Source organism: Zootermopsis nevadensis, unplaced genomic scaffold, assembly GCF_977971745.1.
Source record: "Zootermopsis nevadensis isolate Lab colony 2312 unplaced genomic scaffold, Znev_1.0 Znev_ptg000028l, whole genome shotgun sequence".
Taxonomy (NCBI): Eukaryota; Metazoa; Arthropoda; class Insecta; order Blattodea; family Termopsidae; genus Zootermopsis; species Zootermopsis nevadensis.
The window spans coordinates 8720815-8741153 of record NW_028259160.1 but is presented as its reverse complement, the minus strand read 5'-3'; the positions used below and the strand labels follow the sequence as shown (position 1 = coordinate 8741153).

Here is a 20339-nt window from a genome sequence, read left to right as displayed (position 1 = left end):
TTTAAACCACATACCTGTGAATCTGTTCCTATTGACAGAATTGCGTGCTTCATCTGTGAATTGGTGGGTTTTTTTGGTTACTGTTCCGAATCGATACATATGACACACCTTTCCCTCTTCCTCTTCTCTGTAGTCTTCCAACATCCGGAATAGATCACTAACAGGCTAGACAATCGGGGTTCGATTCCCGGCAGGGCAACATTTTTCCTTCGCCACAGATCGGGTTTGCGGCCAACACAGCCTCCTATCCATTGCGTAAAGGGATTATTTGCTCGGGGGTAATGCGACTGAGGCGTGAAGCTGACCACTCACCTCCATCTAGTGATTAGGTGAAGAAAGCGTGGAGCTATTGCTACCTTCACTCCACTTCTCTATACGCTGCATGACTTAATGCTGAATTCAACACCAGGACCAACTTTCACTTTTATACGGGAAGCATCGCGTGTGTTCACGTCTGTCCAGGGATGACAGTGGGCATAGCCTGTAGAGGCTAACTGACGTTTATTAATACATTAATTACATCTGTTAAAACTTTTGTATATTTTAGGTAGCCTACGTGGAAATATATCCTGCAGTGAATATAACATTTTGTTTTTATTTGTTTGCGGTTACCATAGGAACGTATTTTCTAGCGTTAACGCGCTGTAGTAATTACTTTAGCCGATTTAAAACTAATGTATTACACCGCGAACCGAATTAATGAAATCCCCACGGTTGACAGCCCGAGAGGATTTTATCAGTTTAAAACTATAGGTAAAATAAATCATGACACGTGAAACGTCTTCCATTCGTTCATGCATGTTTCTGTTCTGTGAAAGCTTACGATAGTCGGTTATGTGAAGTGTGTATAGTATTTGTCATGGAATGCGAATTATATTGTATGTCCGAGATTTTAGGGATCTCGCGGCGGTGAAGATGATCATGATGATCTGGGTTGTGACTCCGTGTGGACTTGTAGGCGGTTACAAACATTTCTGAGGAACGTATCTCCTGTCTTTCGCTTCAGCCCTAAAGATGGAAATAATACGTTCCTCCGAAACGTTCGGAAGACAGCGTAATGTCACAACCCAAAAGACAACGATCTATATTTTAAAGCAAAATACTGGGACTTACAATAGGCCACTGTATGACTGAACCTGATTACAGTTTGTCCGTGTTTGCCTGATGCTTATTTGAAGCTCTTTGAGTGACAAAATCACAGGCGCGTTGAAAAAAGAACGTGGCGTATCCGTAACATCGTTTGATATCTCGATTAAGGGCCTGTGCCTCCTGGGAAATAAGCATGAATGTAAGTTATTATACATGACTTAATGTTCCACTGGAATTTGTCTTTCTTCTTATTTGCACCGCGAACAGCGTCTATACACAGGTAATTTTTAAAGCATCCTCCGAGACGCTTAATAACTCTGCGATAGGAGTGCGTCATTATTTATTGGGCGTGAAATTACCTTGCTTTTGTGATTCAGCGATGTGCTGTTGGTCCATAAATCACAGTAGATTGCTCGGATATGGCAGTGTTAGTGCAAACACTGACATTGTTCGAACGAGCCATTAAAATAATGACAGCTCTTTTTAGTCGGCTGGCCAAAGTCTCGCGATTGAAAGACTTATAACTTAAGGGGCCTCTACACGTGCAATATTAACTGCACAGTATCGGGTTTGCGCAGTTATAATTCATAGTGTAACAGCACTGAAGGTTTCACGTTGGCTGAAGAAACATTGAGCGAATTTTAAATGTAGTGCGTAAAGTCTTGCATCAGTTTTTATCGTCCGGTATCAATTCAGTCGTTCTGTCCTCACGGTGGGTGCATCAAGTACAACGGAGTTCATTATTGAATTTATTGAAGTATAGTGCAGTTTTCCAGCTCATTGGCAAGTGAATTTATTGATTTTTTATATGCAGTGTGAGTTATGATAAGATATAGCAATTCCTTTTCCTGACTCTCAGACTTCGATTTGCTGATAAAAACAAAAAGGACGCGCAGAAACATGTTGCAGGTGGCTATTAAAAGTCTTCACAATATGAAATTTATTCTATTATAAGGAGATTGAGAAATGGTGAATGGCTTTGAAAAATCATACATGAACAGAAGAACACAGCGCTGAAAATATTTTCTGTGGGCTCGGTTCGTGGCTCCCTGGTGGCTTCTACTTCTGCTTTCCTCGCACTGTAGCTGTATCAGATGCGTATCCCACGCGACGGCCGTTCCCTTTCGGCCTGGGTGTGCGTTTAATCAATAAGTTAAGCGCCACTCTCCCTGACGAACCAAGTTCAAGGACAGCACGCAGCAACAGCACGAGCCACTACACCAAGCTGCTCGCTTGATTCCAAAGTCTGTTTCCCTAAAATTTCGCCAAACGTCGCCGTCGAGTGGCAAGCACTCCTGATTCGTCTTTCAGGAAGTCACACGTTCATATCTGGGCCCAGAGATCGGCTGTTGTCACAGGTTTGATGGCTTTCCTCAGCCTCTCTGGGAAATACCAGGATAGTCTTTATAATTAGGCCCAGAAAGCTTTTTTTATACATTCTTAAATCATTCATTATTCGTTATCGTTCTGTCATTCGACAGTACATGGTTTGAACTACAGACTTACGTAATATGAATGAAATTTGTTTTCAGAGGCCTCTGCACTCAGATGTCCTCTCAGCTGCTTCACTCAACTACCCACACTTCGCTACTCGTTTATTGATTTTAGGCTACTGCATAATTAATAAGAAGTTACTCGTCCTCTTCGTAAGCTATTTTGATTTTCCACAATGAATACTTGCCGAGAGGATCTTTGAGGAACAGGGTTAGCGGAAGGGTTGAAGGGAAAACAAAGACAGACTGTGTCTATCCAAACATTGCTAGGCATCACAACCCGGAAGACCGCCATGGGAATCTTCACCGCCGTGACAACCTCAAATTTCTTTTAGAGAACGAAAATGCAGAAGGAATAAAATTAATCTTATATATATATATATATATATATATATATATATATATATATATATATGGGGAGGGTGCTTGACTGAATTCAAGCAGCTAAGGATACAGTCCATTAGTAAACTACTGTGGACGCGGTCTAGTATACCTTCGTGTTCCACGAAAGGCGAAGAAATTCTTGACCACCTGAGTGATTGCCATCTTCTCTAGATGATCCCTGCTCTGTAGGTTTAGCTTAATAAATACTACATTTTAATGGATATGACGAGACATTGACGTTAAGCCTTAATTTGCGACAATAACCCGCTAAAATTACGCTGGCTTATTTCATTTATTAATCTCAGAAGGAATTTCGTTTAAGAAAGGATATACAAATCGTATGAATAGGCTTACACAAGGGTTTATACAAAAACCGAATTTTGAAAAAACCGGTTTCGAATTCCAGTATTTCAAAAAAACCGGTTAAACCGGTTTTCCAATTTTTACAAAAAAATATTTAAAACATTAAAAAATATTTATACTATTTTAATTTGTTCAGTTTATTTAATATTTAAGGAACTACAAAAATATAACAAAATAAAATATACTCTATACAAAACCAAATAAAAAACTAAAATCCGTACAAAATATGAATTATAAACTATGTCGTTAGCTAGATAAAAGTTAAAAATTTGTAGCCTCTCAGAAACTAATTCTAATGTTTTCTTAGCATCGCAGGAACTAGCTATTGGAACTAAGCCCAAGTCCGCAAAATGGTGTACGTTGATATTCAAATATCTGCGATTTCTTTTGCTAGTCCACTCATCTAAAGTTATAGAAAATTTTTTCCCATTCTTCTTAATACAATCCAATTCATTTATAATTTGACGTTTGACATTGTCATAAAACATATGAATGAGATCCATTACTCGAGAGTTGTTTTTTGGTAATGAATATCCCCGTTGTTGCAAAGACTCTCGTATGAACGAGCTTGTTGTAATGCTATTAATGGACAATCCATCCATTGCAGCAAGTTTTGCTATAATTTCTTCAAAACTGCTATTTTTCACGAAAGTAAAAATAGAATGCGTTTGTGGATTTGCATGTCAAACATTCTAATGACTCATGAAGATTAGTTTTACTACAATATGCTTGTGCCCTAGGCGATTTAAAGTCAATATATTAACGTTTTTAATTAATTAATTAACTAATTTTTCCATATTAATTCTACTATCTGAAACCGGTTTTTTTAAATTTTAAAAACCGGTTTTAGAATTTAACAAATTTATCCAAAAAAACCGGTTTTTAAACCCAGTTTTTAGAAACCGACAAACCCTAGCCTACACCAACCCTGCACGGTGGTTCTACCATCTCCACGACCATCTACCCCGACTGAGGAGTTTCGTAATTTTTATCGAATTTTTCAGACCAAAGTTGGGATTTACTTTGAACCCTACCACGACCCATTCCTCATCATTTTCAATTCCTCCGTAATCTGATTAAAATAAAAGAAATTACGAGTAAAATCCGCACAAAACCCTTTACAATTCACAACTGATTTATCGGTGGTGGAATGTTTAAATTTTTCTCAGTGATGACAGGAGATGCTCGAAGTATGCGCAGTTAAGTTTGATTTCGTCATTTAACGTCGTCTAGTCCATCACTTTATCGAATTTTCGTAGTTCAGTGTCCTAACCGTTGAGATGCTTTATTCCAGCTCGCATCCCCGTAATGTTTCCCTAGTGTCCACTTTAATATTATCCTCCATTCTACACGATACACGAACTGTAACCGAAGGAATTTTCCCTTGAGGTTTTTATACATTATGTGGAACAGAGCACGTCTTGAAGAAATAACAGTAATAGCTTGTCAAAAAATTGTTCTCGTTTCGTTAATCTTTATATTCATTGTCATGTTCACAAGAACCCGTCACAAGTTACTATGGTGAATCAGATGAATCAAGTACACATCCTCGTATCATATTCTTAAATTAATTTTAGCAGTAGCGTGCCATCTACGTCGAAGTCTACCCGATGTGAAATTCTCAAGTTCCACGCGTGCTACATACTCCACCCAACTCATACTCCTTGACTTATCACCTTAATAATTTGTCACCAAAAGTACAGCTTATGAAACTTTTTCCATGAAGTCCTCTTCCTTAAGCCTAAAAAGTGTGTCCCTCGGTGCTCTGTACTGGAACCTCACTCTCTGTTTTACTTTTGAGTCCAAATTCTGTGTGAATTATAGTTAACTACTTTTTATAACTATGCTCTTTGGACATGTAATAACACATTATAAAGGCGCATAAGCAAAATTATGTATATAAGTTTGTTATGAAGTCAAGTGAAAAATGTTAAGGAACTGCTTCTGAAAAGAACAGCCCAACAGTAGCCCCTAACTTCAATACAATTAGGTCTACTGAATCATTAACATTTGCTGTTGTCTGCCCACAGAGAGTGGCCCGCTTGTCAGGAGACTGCCTCGTCACCCCCCGAGGGACAACAAGGTCAGTTTGCACAAAAACACGTCATTTGCATTTGAATTATCATCCGTTTAACCCGTCGCATTTCCACAAGTATGTGAAAACTGCGTCCTGGCTTTGTCATGTCTATAGGTTCATGTTATTCATTTTTGAATTTATCCTCTCGCTGTTTATATAAACATATAAACAGAAGAATGTACATAACTGTAATCCTCCGTGGATGATAGGGTGAAATTCAAATGAACGGGTATGAGATGTGATTGCTGCAAACAATCATCCTTCTGCTTGACACAATTGGTTCTAAATTTGGGTACGCCAGTGAAGACTTAAGATGCAACTAAACAGGTTGATTCATTACCGCTCGCAGAGCCGCCGTCCACTCGCGTTTTTTAACTCGATGGGTTTATTTCACTAGTGACGTCATGTATTGTAACAATTCGTCACACCGACAGGCACAAAGTTATCAGGCTTTCTATAAAAGGGCGAACTCTAACATAATGACTGAGTTTTGTGGCACGCCTGAAAATCGATATTCGGCAGCGCTGTTTGGCCAATGATGCCCGTGTACCGGGTAGACCTACGTAGTAGTAGTAATGATTTGTGGCACAGAAACACGCTCCGATAAAATGAATATCTGGCTTAATAAATCTGAAATAAAAATGAAATCTGTTTATTGAAAAGCGCTATTTTCATTTATGAAGAGTTCTCGGTACGAAAAATTGTGTAAATACATTTATCCAGTAGCTGTCAGATATATTTGCGAAACTTTCCTAAGATTTTTTGCAACTCTTTTTAGTTTCCTTGGAAGTGCGAGGCCAAGGCAAGTCGTACAAAGCAGAGTTTGCCAATCATAATATACTCACGTAGCAAGTCATTGGAAAACAATGCATTTTCTATTTTTGGTGATGACGAGTGTGTCAGGAAATCAAATCCGCATATGGACTAATTTATTAGTCGTATCTACACACGTGTGCACATCCTATGGCGCAACAGTGGTTTCAATATTAAATAAAGATGAGATAAAATAGCTGATCACAGATTATGAAGCATCCGTGCATGCGACTTATTACAGACAAGAGGAGTTCTCAAGTGCGGAGAAGAATGTGCACGTTCAGGAATTCCAATTACGTTTTAATGTAGAAAGGAAACTCCTGTGCTAAATTAAGCGCCATACCATAAAGACACATGGGAGAGCGGATATTCTGAAAACCTCGACACTAGGTGGGGGATGAGTGATGTGCCCTGGATATTCAACGCCGTCGGAAATCCCCCGGTGGCAACTGGATAGGGGGCTCCGGTCAGGACTTTGTTGGGAATCGAACACCGGTTATCCATTCATATGACCATGCCATTCTTTCATATAATTGTAAACTGCTTTTTTAATTAATGCAGTGTTGCCTTTCCTTCCCGTTACAAATCTAAGAAAAATGTAAGATTAAAATATTTTACTCGTTCTATGTGGGTGTGAAACTTAGTCTCTCGACCTAAAGGAAGTAAGGGTAAGGATGTTTGATAAGAAAGTAATAGGACAATATCTGGACCGAAGAGGTAACAGGATGACGGAAAACAATTAAGTAGACCTAATACGTAACCTTCAAGAGGATGATATGAGTGGCGCGTAGCACGCATGAGAAAAATGATTTACCTGAAAAAAGTGACTACATGGGAGACCTAGCCGTTGTTGGGAGATGATATTAAAATGGATGTTAAACAAATGCTGGGTGAGGGCGTGGACTGGATACAACTGACTGAATGCAGGGTCACTGACGAGTTGTGGACGTGGTAACGAACATCGAGGTTATATAAAAGGGGCGAATTTCTTAACTAGCTAAGCGACTACTAGTTTCTCGGTATGTTTTGCCTTTTGGGAAATTTAGTTCGAGGGAGAAGGTCTATACTCCAAATTTTCAGGTAAATTTAACTTTTGTCCGTATTGATCTCGTGGATTACAAGATTACATAAATGAAACTCACTCAAAAAATTAATAATTACAAATGACTCTCTGTAATTATTAATTTTTTGTGTAAGTTTCATTTATGTAATAATTACAAATGACTCTTTGTAAGGGCCTACTGAAAATTTATGCATAACAGTATATATATGTCTTTACGATAATGAATTATTGGTATAAAAATGACATGAAGGCCAACGCGTTTTGCGACGTCACAAGGGATACACGTTGAGATATGTTCTAGTGTAATCGTGAGTCCCTCCGTTGCAGGAACGTCGGTCTCGGGGCAGTGTGTGGTTACAGTCACCACGAATGGGGATCACAGCTGACGACTTGAGGCAACAAGCCACAACACAAGGCCAGGAAAAGGCGAACTTCTCCAGCAACAGTAACCCGAGTAACAGCAATAACTCTGAGTATCGAAGTGAGGCTAGTGTGGACTGTAATTCCCCGTCTGGGAGGCATGAGAAGTGCAGTAGAGAAGAGATACTGAAACACCAGCAACAGCAGTGTCAGCGAATTCTTCTGCTGAGGAGGCGCGAGAGTCTCTTGGACATCACAGTGAGGACTGTGAACCTCATTCGGAGGAACCAACAGCTGCAGCACCGCTTGGCTGCTCTGCAGGCAGAGACGAGGGCATTCGTCAGGTTGGTTCATAGAGAAACAAGATAGGAACAGTACGCACTGCCATGTTCGCCATAATTTCACCCTTGACATTTGCGAATGGCTCCAGTCATGTCAGAGTTTCCAAGGGTCAGTGACCTTTCTGTGGGAGGCCTGTCTGCCTTCGTGATGGCGGTATCAGGGAGGATTCCACCTCCACAGGTAACCATGGCAACCAAGATAACCAACTAAGCATGGTAACGAATAAATGTCTGCAGAAGAACTCATGCTTTTATGTAAAGTGGTTATTAAAGTTGCCTTATATGAATTAAAATTTTAATGACCCCACATTTTTTAATAAAAGTCTCTAATATCAAAACTAAAGTTCAGAGTTGATTAATAAATTTTTGAGTTGTTTCATTCAAATGGACATACAGGTGGATGAAGCAATTTTAAGTCACTCTGAAGGGTTACATTAATTCCCTCAAATTTTTGTGCCCTTGTGCAGATGGCAAGTACATCTGAGGGTAAAGACAGCTTTATGCAATATCATGAAAATTCTCTTCTCAACAGAGCTAAAACTTCAAACTCTAAAATTGTTGCCATGTGTAATTCTTCATTTGCTAACAAACATTTTTTTTTATTTTGGTCTACAAAAAAAAAATGCGTAGTATTTTTGGCATTTTTATACATCATAATTATATTATTTTAGTTGTCTCAGATACATTCATGTTCTATGTATTTGATTACTGTACTCATACTTCAAAGAATGAGATCTCGTATCTTCCAGATACCACTCCTTCATTTTTATACAGTCTGGAGTTTTTAACTTGTGATTTTTGTATTCAGGTCTGTGCTGAACAACCCAGAGAATCGGGCAATTCGAGAGTTAACCTTAAAGTCAAGAAGAAAGTCAAGAAGTGAGGACGAAAATGAAGATAATGGCTGCAAGAGAGCGAGGTTGGAAGCTAGTGCCACTAGCACCGCCACCACCACCACCACCACAACTACAACCACTGCTGCCACAACAACTACCTCTGTTACCACAGTGAAAAAGAACCAAACTGTCTCCGAGCATAACAACAATGAGAAATGATTCCTATATTGTAAAGAAATGGTTATGTATTTATGAGAGAAGTGACAACAGTTTTGGAACATTGCTAGAACCTGTCGTGAACGCGCAGTTTCTAGAAAAAAAGTTAGGGTTGCCTTTGACCCTGGAGTGGTATGGTTTTTCTTTCTCAAGAATCTGTGCTGACTATCAAATTACAAGACCTGCGTGATGTAAGGTCTTTGGCATTGGCTTCGTTTTATGAGGAATATAAAAATTTGTGAAGTTGCAACAGAGAAAACAAGCAGTAATAATTTCACAACACAAAGTAGTTCAGAATGGTATTTAAATTTCACTTATTTTTCCAATGCACATTGCAGTACTGCTTCAAATTCAGTATTTGAATTTCCATATTGCAGACGTTCTGAAGACAAAGTTAGGAAGATATTGAATAATATAAACTTCATATGTGACAAGTGTGCCTCAGGTTTGTCTTCCTACTCACTTGCATCAACAAGTTTGTCTTCGATTGTAAGAACTAATATTCTGCGAAATGTAATAACTTTTTCTTTCCGAATCATTTCCTGCGTCGTCTGTATATCTGCCCCTTCTTAAATTTAATTATTTTTAAGCTTCTACAGTTTTGATAAACGGGCATACTACTTTAAGAATGTTCTGCAAAGCAATACTTAAGAAGTTTTTAAGTGTGTATTCCATTATCTCCACATAATTTGTTACGTATTATATTAATACTTACCTGCGCAAACAGACTAACAAATTGTTAGGAACATTGCCCAAAAGTCAGTTACATGAAACAGTGTCATCGTTTTAATATTAGTGACATCTTTAAGAGAGTTAATTACACTAATATTGAATCAGGACAATTTTTCTGAAACATAAACCAGAAAATCAATTAAAATGAATTAAGTAATTATAAACATTTCTCCACAAACAAAATGTGGATTAAAAAAGAATAAAGATAACTAATTGGTGCTTTCTCATCCATACTGCTCTTGAGATGTGTTGAGGTCTGAATAGTCGGCACATTTGTCTAAAACTCGGTCCCCAGCTGGGGCTTCATCCACGGCCCGCCAGTTGGCGAGACTCAGATTAATTAACAAATGAAAAATGTGTTGGGATGAACAATGATCACTGTCACATGCCTCTGTACTAATTGCTACTAACGTTTTCTACACTCATTCGCTTTTACAAGACCTCCACAGACGTTGGTTATGTTTCAAGAATTTATAATTGCATGTGCAGTATAATTATAATTACACTGTACCGTCACTCGCTGTGCGACTTTACCAGTGTTTATTTCTTTATTGTAGACTGTCACGGAAGTAACTTTTTGAACATTGTTTTTCAACTGTCTTGCGGTCACTGCTAGGTTGTCTCTTTTTCTCACAAAAACCAGTGCAATTTTCTGATTCAAAAATGCGGTGAAATGTTGCTGCGACATAATCGACGCACCACACGAAAATAATTAAAACAAAAACTAAAATAAAAGCACGACATTCATAGATGTTTTATCTGAGTCATCAGCGTCTTCAGTTTTGTGTGCTTAATTCTGTCTTGCCTTCGTCGTGTTTTCTTCTTCTTTATTGCGTGACACTCCAGGCTTCGATACCTGATCCTGCGATAGCTTAATAGCGCAATAAACACTGACGAGGTTGTGTTATGAGTAATGGTATAGTGGAATTGTGGTTGTATGATGACAACACAACAAACTGCTATAGTACAAGCTTCTGCGTACTCAGGATTTAACATATTTGTGATATAACGAATGAGTATTTTATTCAGAGTAGCAGATCTTGAAGTAATCCATTTTAGACTATAGCAATGATACAAGTACCAAGTAACATTTAGACTGATATTCATGTTTTCAAACAGTATTGTAGTTAAAAGAACACTTTTTATTATGCTCATATTTAGTGATAAAGGTAGGATCTTGTAACTAGTTAGTGTTGTCAAATGATCAAAATTAAAATTTATAAATGTCAGTATCTTAAACTCCAACTGACGCACTAGTTGGTGTTGTCAAAATTAAAATTTATAAATGGCAGTATCTTAAACTCCAACCGACGCACAGCATGAATTTTCCCCGTAAATGATACATAAATTCTGGATATAAAATGTTCCAAGCATCTTGTGAATTAATCTGTAGAAACACAACAGAGATTTACTAGAAAGTTCACGCCTTCTGTTTTTATTGGACATAACTGCTTTTGATATGCGTCTATAGAGGATTTTCTCACAAAAGCGATGGCGTAATTTCCTCTCAATACAATGAAACATTCATTAAGGTGAAAAGACTGGATTATATGAACAGTATCTGGACCCTCGGATACCTTCAGTCATCAGAAATTAAATTAGTTATAATTATATACGTAATTATCTAAACAGATAATTAAATGTAGCGTTCTCAAAGATGGAAGTCTCTTTGTAAATTATAAATTTCAGCCAAATATTAACAAATCTTAGCGAAGACAATTTGAAAGACTTACCAAAGAAAGCAAGTTTCACTTACCATGATTATTGCATTATTCTGAACTGGATATTGTGGTCGTTAACAATAGAAAAATTAATATAGTATATATATATATATATATATATATGAAGAAAAATCAATTAAAAATGATTTAATAGGTTTATGTTACGGCATTGAGAGTCAGTCTAACGTAGCTTCAAATGCTGGTATGTAGCTATATATTTGAATGAAAAGAGAGATATTTGCTGGTTGGAAAACTATCAGTACCAAAGTAATAGTCCAGTTTTGCAGTGTAGTATCTTTCAGGAGATGGCGCACTCATTAAGGTACTCCGTAGACTGATGTGTCATGTGAAATAATTATTTACATTAGTGTTTCAGCTTATAAGTCTATGTGATGGTAATTATACTGTGTTATAAGCAATACAATATAATTAAAGCTGAACTTAATTAAGTTTAAAAACATTTATTTTTGTGCATGAACCATTCCATAAACTCTTACTGATATTTCATTTCTGATTAATAATAACACGAATTAATTTGAATATTTCTGTCTTCTGGGTTGTTGCGCTGTGTAGTATGGTCGATGAATCGCCCTGATGATGGAGGCAATATGACCTCTGAAACGTTGGTAAACATCGACCAGACTACACAGCGCAACAGCCCAGAAGACAGAAATCTTAAGACTCACCGCTGTGAAAACCTCAAATCTTACAAGAATTAATTTGTAGTTTGTAATTGCATGATCAATACTACATTATGTAATATCAAATGTTTAATTGAATTTGGTTTTCCATCTAGCACAGTGGTATGTATCATCTCGCACCAGCACATATCAGAACATTTGTTATTGTACTGTACACAATTTGTAGAATGACTATAGCTTTCAGTTATGATCTGTTTAACTTTACTCGGCCCTGCCAGTTTTTGAGACAGAGACTTCTGTGAATTGAATTCCACAACAGAGCCCTGACATTCCCTGCATTCACAAAGTTTCTTTTACTAAAAGTGGGGACGTGGCAAAGTCCGAACAGCCTTCAACGCAAAGTCTTCGGCACAAAGGCCTTTGTTCCTATGTACCCATAACAGAAATACAGTGTGTCCGTAAAATAATGGTGGGGTACCAAACAGTCATAGTTTTGCAACCAAGCACGATAGAGACATGAAATAAAGGTCAAAATAAAGAGAAACTCTCCAAGAATCTTACCTGTTCAATAGATTTCGATATGTGCTCCTTTAGTTGCCCTGCAGACATCAAGACGATATTCAAGCTCTTGCCATACACGACCGAGAACATCCGGTGTGATAGATGAAACAGCTTCAGTGATTCGTTCTTTCAAATGGTCCAAATTTGTTATTTGGACAGAGAACACTTGTTGCTTCACATAACCCCACAAATAGAAATCCATAGGGGTAAGATCTGGAGAGCGTGGAGGCCAGGCTATCCACCCTCCTCGTCCGACCCATCGCTGAGGAAATGTTTGGTTTAGGTAATCCCGCACGAATGTGGCAAAATGTGGAGGAGCTCCATCTAACTGGAGAATGAAATTCTCCGGTATTTGGGGCACTGCATACCCTTCTAACATATCCAGGAAGTTCTTTCCCGTCACAGTTTGTTCAGCAAAAGAGAAGGGGCCAATGACTCTGTCTCGTCCAATTGCGCACCACACATTAACTTTCGGGCTATCACGTTGATGTTCCATAATGACATATGGAGGTTCATTACCCCATATTCTAATATTATGCCGATGGACTCGTCCTGAAACATGAAACGTAGCCTCATCACTGAACATGAACTTGTCTAAAAATTCCCCATCATAATCTAACCTATCCAGAATGTCTGTAGCAAATTCGAATCGTTTAATTTTGTCCTGTGGATAAATTTTATGTAACACCTGAATTGCAGTGCCCCAAATACTGGAGAATTTCATTCTCCAGTTAGATGGAGCTCCTCCACATTTTGCCACATTCGTGCGGGATTACCTAAACCAAACATTTCCTTAGCGATGGGTCGAACGAGGAGGGTGGATAGCCTGGCCTCCACTCTCTCCAGATCTCACCCCTATGGATTTTTATTTGAGGGGTTATGTGAAGATTTGTTCCAAAACTATGATTGTCTGTTACCCCACCATTATTTTACGGACATACTGTATATAGGAGAATGAAAACTGAACAGGCAACTGTGACAATGTTCAAAAGTTGTTTTGAAACACTGAGGAAAACTGTAGGTTTAATTTTCAAGTGCATTGCACATATTATCCAATGTATTTAGTCATCTGAAAGATGAGTGGTGAGTAGGATATCACACATTGTTCACTAGATTCATTAACAACAATACATCGCTTTTGTTGGTTATTTTCTGTGAGCGATGATTTTATAATTTTGCCCCACATTTATTGACATTTTGAGACAAATACGTCTAGAAAATCACCGTATTTATTTTAAGTATGTTGGTCGTATTCCCTTTCCTGAGGTATAACTTTAAAAATACTACATGCATCCAGTAATGTCTGACAAAAATGTTGTAACTGTCTCCATGGTTTGCAAATAGAGTTAACCCTCATTTTATGTTATCGTTGACAATTAACCTTCGTCAGTCAGGCATCACAGCTTATATATATGTTGCAGTTGGCTGTGCATGTTGCTAACATTCCATTATATCACTAACTCTGGAATTAACCCTTCCACTGCACATTATTTCCTTACCACTTTCCTGAAATAATGCAATTTTAAAGTAAAACTACATTTTTTTTCAAAAGTAATGCAACTGCTTTTCTGTACAACATCAAATGCTTCAAACTAGGTGGCAGCACTGTGCAGACCAACAAAAGTGTCTTTTTATAGTCGGGGTCCGCAGTGGCCGCGCGGTCTCAGGCGCGGGCCTTGTCCCGCTCGGTCGCTGGGACCGTGGGTTCGAATCCCATCCAAGCCATGGATGTCTGTCCGCGTTTTTCTGTGTTGTCCTGTGTACAGGTAAAGGCCTTGCGACGGGCCGATCCCTCGTCCAAGGAGTCCTACCGAATGTCGATAGATCGAGCCAACGAAGAGTTGGGACCCGCAGTGCTCAGGCACTTGAAGAACGGGTCGTTCCCAGTATCCCAGTGACTAAAGTTGAATATCACACAAAAAGGAAATATATGCTTGTTTGATATCAATTGAACATCAGAGCAGTAGGGTTAATGTCCAGCACTGTATTTTGGGGATTTAAATCTCCTATCCCATTTCATAACGGTTCATCGAAAAGGGACTTTAAGACTTTGTATATTTAAAGTCGAGAGTAAAGTAAAAGCATTTATTTACGTGGTTTATCCCTGAAAGCTGAAGTTACATGTTTACAGTTTTCCCTCTCATTTTGCCAGAGACTGTTATTATTTGAACATTTATTTATTGTTTATCAAGAAACAGGAAAACTATTGTGCCCTCACTTTGTCACAGCTGAGAACTGATTCATTTTGTTCTTACAAAAATAATAATAGATGGGTGTATAAATAAAAGGAATGTTAATTTTAAAAATTGATACATTCTACGTGTAAAGAGTACCATATCATTAATTTATAAAATAAAATAACATGGAAAATATTTTATTCATAACTCTTCTGCTATCCGTATCATTACCATTACTACATTAAAATATTTAATGCGACATATAGGAATGAAAGCAATTTTAAAACAAAATAATCTGCAAATATAAAGAATGAAATGACAACATGTCATGAAAATCTTATTCTGGAAGAACTGGTGAGATATCACAGCAATAAAACAAACAGCAACAGGCAGTGTCACACCTCTGCAAGGTTAGGCATGTCCTTCCTGAGAAATGTTAACGTCCTTGAAGAAATAACACATTCCTGACTGATATTCAATAATTGAGTGCAGTCAACTGTTTTACACCTATTTAACACGTTACAAGTGAACAGATATATTTTATGAAAATCTTAAAAGTTTTGGACTTTGACAGACATTGGTCTAGAGCAGTGGTATTCAACCTTTTTTGTTCGCGTACCCCCAGATATAATTTCTCTTCAACTTTGTACCCCCAAAGTTGGTGTATAATTCAAGTTATACAATTAAATAAATTACATTACTGATTATTCAGTGTTTATCATAAAATAATATATTTTTTAAAAATTTCACGTACCCCCTAAGATGTCTTCGCGTACCCCCAAGGGTGCACGTACCCCAGGTTGGGTACCACTGGTCTAGAGTGTTATTTTAAATGTATAACATAATTTAACGAGGAGACCCCTTTAATGTGTATTTATTTGAATGTATTCCATACCACTGTGTTACATTTCAATTCATTTTGTTTGAATTTAAAATAGTAGGTTCAATCCAACTTCTTGATGAACAGCACATGAACAGCTCGAACTATCACGATCCAGACTTCGGTAATTTTTTATCACATTGTGTATAAACGTAGTATGGCACCCAAATGTTTTTTTACCATCTAATAATCGAAGCTTATTGTAAGTGTATTTAAAAACTGAATCCGACCACTATAAGTTTTTGTTCTTGAAAGCAGCCATAGAAAATTTTTGAGAACCACTGATAAACACTTAATAAATTGTCCTGTAGATCCATGTGTGTAACGTAATGAGAGGTGAAAAGACTAAGAATGGCTGAATAAAATGTTTGTCATGAATTTAATATAGAAATTTAAGAGAAATTCTGTTGATCTGGGTTTCATAAACTTACTGAAGTATTCAATATCAGAGAGTTATGAACGTGTGGTTCAGTTAATACTGGATATTGGATAAATATCAGATGTGCTAGGCAATTGTTAACTAAGTTAACAGTACAAATTTTAAAAGTATTTGTCGTTTCTGTGAAAGATAATGTTTGTGTATATGTTTCTAGAGTAAGTTATTAATTCAAGGCATGTGTGAATTGTGTTACTTAATCTGTTTTGCTAGCAATAAAAATTCACTTCCAGAAACAGTATTTATTTAACGAACAGTACCCTGGAAACATGTGGAAACCATTTCGAATATCACAATGACCACATACAGCATAATATGCTATGTACATCGTGAATTTGAGCACCCGTTACTGAAAGAAGCTAGAAAGTAAGCAATTTGAGTGGTGACCTACGGCATAAAGAACATACAAAATTGTATTTATTTCCTGCCAGTTATTCTGTAGTTATGAAATGTATATTTGCACATATTACATGTGAAAACGTCAGTTTCGACATAATTCCTTAACATGAGAATGTTTATAAACCAACTCCACATAATATTCAGATGAATCTTCCCGTAAGTATGAATTTCGTGTGGTCGCCATATTCTTGTTTTACGTTCTACGAAGAAAATTTTCCTTGTGAACATTTATTTTCACACGATTTAATTATCTTATACCAATTCGATTAACTGTCGCTCCGCTCTCTTATATTCGCACGGCCTCGTGTTGATATTATTGGCAATTGTAAATTAAAGATACAATCTGTGGGATGGCCTGTAACTTTAAGAAGTGCATACGAAGTTTCACAGAAATCTATCAATCGATTTGAAAGATACTACTGGAGGGGGGGGGGGGAGTCGGACACATTGGTTCATGGATCATATCATAAGGTTAAAATTACTTCGGAACAAACTTATGAAAATAGGTGAAGGATCGAGATGAAACTAATCACTCATAAACGACTCTATTCTCTGACTTTTGGCGCTGTACGCTGCGACGATCGACGTAGCTAAACTAATATAAAACCAGAATACTGGACAAAACGCCAGGATTCTGCCATTGTTGGCTGTTGCTAGCAGCTGCAGCCATAGCCTACACCTGGATCAATACGTCTCCTCCCCCCACCCTCCCGACCAGAATCGTACAGATACACAAGATGGCGACGTCCCACACATCGCGCCGAGCTGCCCTCTTGAACATGAGCTGACCTTTCACCTCCATAAGGGTAAGTTCCATTCATTATAACGGTGTCGTTGCACGGCCATGTCACGTGCTTCTACGGCTGTAGTGTTTTGTTGTCATAATGGGAACGTGGTCGAACCGAGGAATCCAAGACGGTTCTTGAATTTCCAACTGGAAAATAGAAGCATCTGCGTTTTTAGGAATTTCTAAGTAGCTTCTCTCTGTTGGCTCTTTGCTGCAGTATGGAGTTAGCCAACTGATTTTACAACAACCCATTAGGGCCCGCGACTTGGGTTCTAAGTGTGTTAAACTACTGAAATAAAACGTAATAATCTGATTGTTGTCGTTTTTTAGTATCATGGTTTGATACATTACAAATAGTATTCGGACTTTGTTTCGAGATGTTTACTGTTTATATTTTGTTTCTAAAACTAATTCTGTCAGAGACACGCAAATAAAGAAAACTGAGCTTTAAAGCTTCGTTGTAAAACAATGTTTTTAATTCAGTGAACAGAGAGAAATTTGTTGTAGCCGTGGTGAGGGACGGAACAGGAAACCAGATGGTTGTGTGTGTAAACACCAGCCGCCAGACCTTCTTATACATCAACTCCAGGCACAATAAAAAATAAAGCCGAACAAATCATCTGTGAGAATCGGGACTCTATCTGAACACCATGAACCCCGTTTACGGCGGAAACTTGCACGAACAGTCTTGATGATAGAGGCAGTACGCACCTTTGAAACTTCGATCAACATCTACGTGACAAGGCTTAAATTTAGACTTTTACAAAACAGTGAAACGATGCACACCCATAGCATTTAATCTGTGCTGAAATCGATTATCTCGCAGTCTGTAAAATCGTGCATAAACACGTAGAACGGGAAATACGAACCGCACTCCCTCGGACATCTTGGCTCCCCTTGAAGCGCTGAGGGGTCAGTGCCCGCGAGAGTTTTATAACAGTCATAACGGGGTTTAAATATTTTATTTGCTAATTGTACAATGCATTTCCTGAGCTAGTTAGTATGTGGATGAAAAATATGATAATACAGAACGTACTATTTAAAACGCAACTCAACAGCAATCACGGCCACAGACACGTTAATATTAAGCAATTTCGGAAGAATTTGTGGAGTTGCCTGCGTTTCGTCTTGAGGGGATTCCGTGACGATGTGATTGAGTCGACCGCTCGGGAGGAACTGTTATGGTCTGAAACTAACGTAATTGTTTTGCTTGTCCAATTAAATTTCATTTTTCTATTTGCGGGTCACCAGAAAGTAGTCAAACACGAACTAGCCTGTTGAGTTACAATACGTGCAACTTGTATTTGTTGTTCAACATATCTCATTATTTGTTAGTAATTGCATCGGACGTTATAATAATTCGACAAAAGGCTGGTTGGATATTTGAACCCTGATGCCCTCTGTTGATAGGAGGGCATCGGTTCAGTTGACCGGTTACATAACACAAGAGGCTGCTGGGTAGTGTACCCGCTGTGAAAGAACGACGGTGGATATTGATTGTAACTACCACAGCCTGCCAGCTACAGAGCAAATATTATTTCCAACGATCGACAAAACTTTTTAATCCGGTAATGATGCTCCATGACAAGAAGGGGAAATCAGACCTGTTGTTAAAATAATCTATAATGATTTAGGGAAACCTTCCTGTCTGTCGAGCCGTGGGCCGGGCAGTGATGCCAAAACGGCAGCAATAAAAAGTTGATTTTAAATCCACGCAGCAAACGAACGTTGGGCCTACTTCCAATTCGGGAGGTCCTGGGTTTAAATCTCGACCTGCAGACATGTATCTGGCATTTCTTACTCAGTTCCTTCAGGCAAGTAACGGCATAATACCTTAAATCAGGTCATAACCGCTTCCTTTCACATTTTCCCAATTCATTATTCATTAATTAACCTATCATTTGATGTTGAGCTGATAAAGGCGCCGACAAATGAACTACAAACATCCAGTGAATAGGCTCCCTCTTGAGGGGCTAATATTAGCTTAGCTAGTTTAGAATTCTCTGCCTTTTATGGCACCAAAGTTCCATGATAATGTAGACAAAATCCTGCCACTGGACCATATTCTGAGCAAAATTAATCTAATCCACTTCATTACACAACACCGTATCTCTTATAATCCACATCAATGTAAAATGTAATAAAAATCCGTTCGGCAATTCTCGAACGTACAGTGAGGCAAATGGTGATACGCGCTTCTCTGGGATGCTACGTGCCATTAAAAGTTTTTTAAAAAATATACCAATTTTATGACGTCAGGTCAAGTATATGTGATGACATAGTAACACGTCATACAGATACAACTTTGCGCTAAACATTATTTCGTCCGCAAAATACCACCAGGGATGGCGACTGACATCTAGCAGTTTGTTCGGTTTTCCCATCCGAAAACTGAACATAACCTAAGCAGATGGCGCCGAGTCCTTACTGCTTCTGTCTGGTGGGGGCTGTGATTATTTACGTGCACCTACTTCGATTTCTTTCCTACTACTTACTGGAACGCCAGTATTTTAAAATGCTAGTTTCATTCGACTCTTTATTGATTTTGGCCAACATGGCAGCTGATGCTTGCAAATCCATTACCAATCCACATGCATTTCAGTGTTGTTTCAGGAACACCTATCAAGTGTGACAGAATACAAATACACATCTCATACCTACTGATTGTTCGTAAACAAGAATCTGTCCTGAGCTACTTCAATTCAGTCCACACACTGACACCTTATTTAACTTCACTTAATTCCACTTTAATACCATCCTCTCATCTACGCCTGGAACTCATGAAATGGTTTTCCTTTCAGATTTACCGAAAAACGTTTGTGCATACTTTTTACATTTAATTTCCTCACAAGTGTTACATGTCCCGCCCATCATTATTATTGATTCTAATATCCAGACAATATTTGGTGTAGAGTGTTACGCAAATGTTCTCATCCTTATCTTCAACTCTCAGATCCAAATATTCTTCTC

The 20339-nt window shown here is 38.1% G+C and overlaps 1 protein-coding gene and 1 long non-coding RNA gene across 13 annotated transcripts in view; one reads left to right on the top strand and one right to left on the bottom strand.

The window, feature by feature from the left end:
* LOC110832337 (uncharacterized) overlaps window positions 1-11946 on the top strand; it is a 66303-nt gene extending 54357 nt beyond the window's left edge. For 3 of the 5 annotated variants that reach the window (XM_022069248.2, XM_087357508.1, XM_087357509.1), the window contains 3 exons: window positions 5360-5412; window positions 7610-7986; window positions 8792-11946. In XM_022069248.2, the coding sequence (XP_021924940.1) occupies window positions 5360-5412; window positions 7610-7986; window positions 8792-9038 (677 nt within the window). In that variant the 3' untranslated portion in view covers window positions 9039-11946. The remainder of the gene's footprint in view (window positions 1-5359; window positions 5413-7609; window positions 7987-8791) is intronic. The other 2 variants (XM_087357511.1, XM_087357510.1) reach the window with 1 other exon arrangement.
* Window positions 1-20339, bottom strand: part of LOC110832338 (uncharacterized) — a 136384-nt gene that overhangs the window by 54472 nt on the left and 61573 nt on the right. The gene's annotated exons all lie outside the window — the stretch shown is intronic.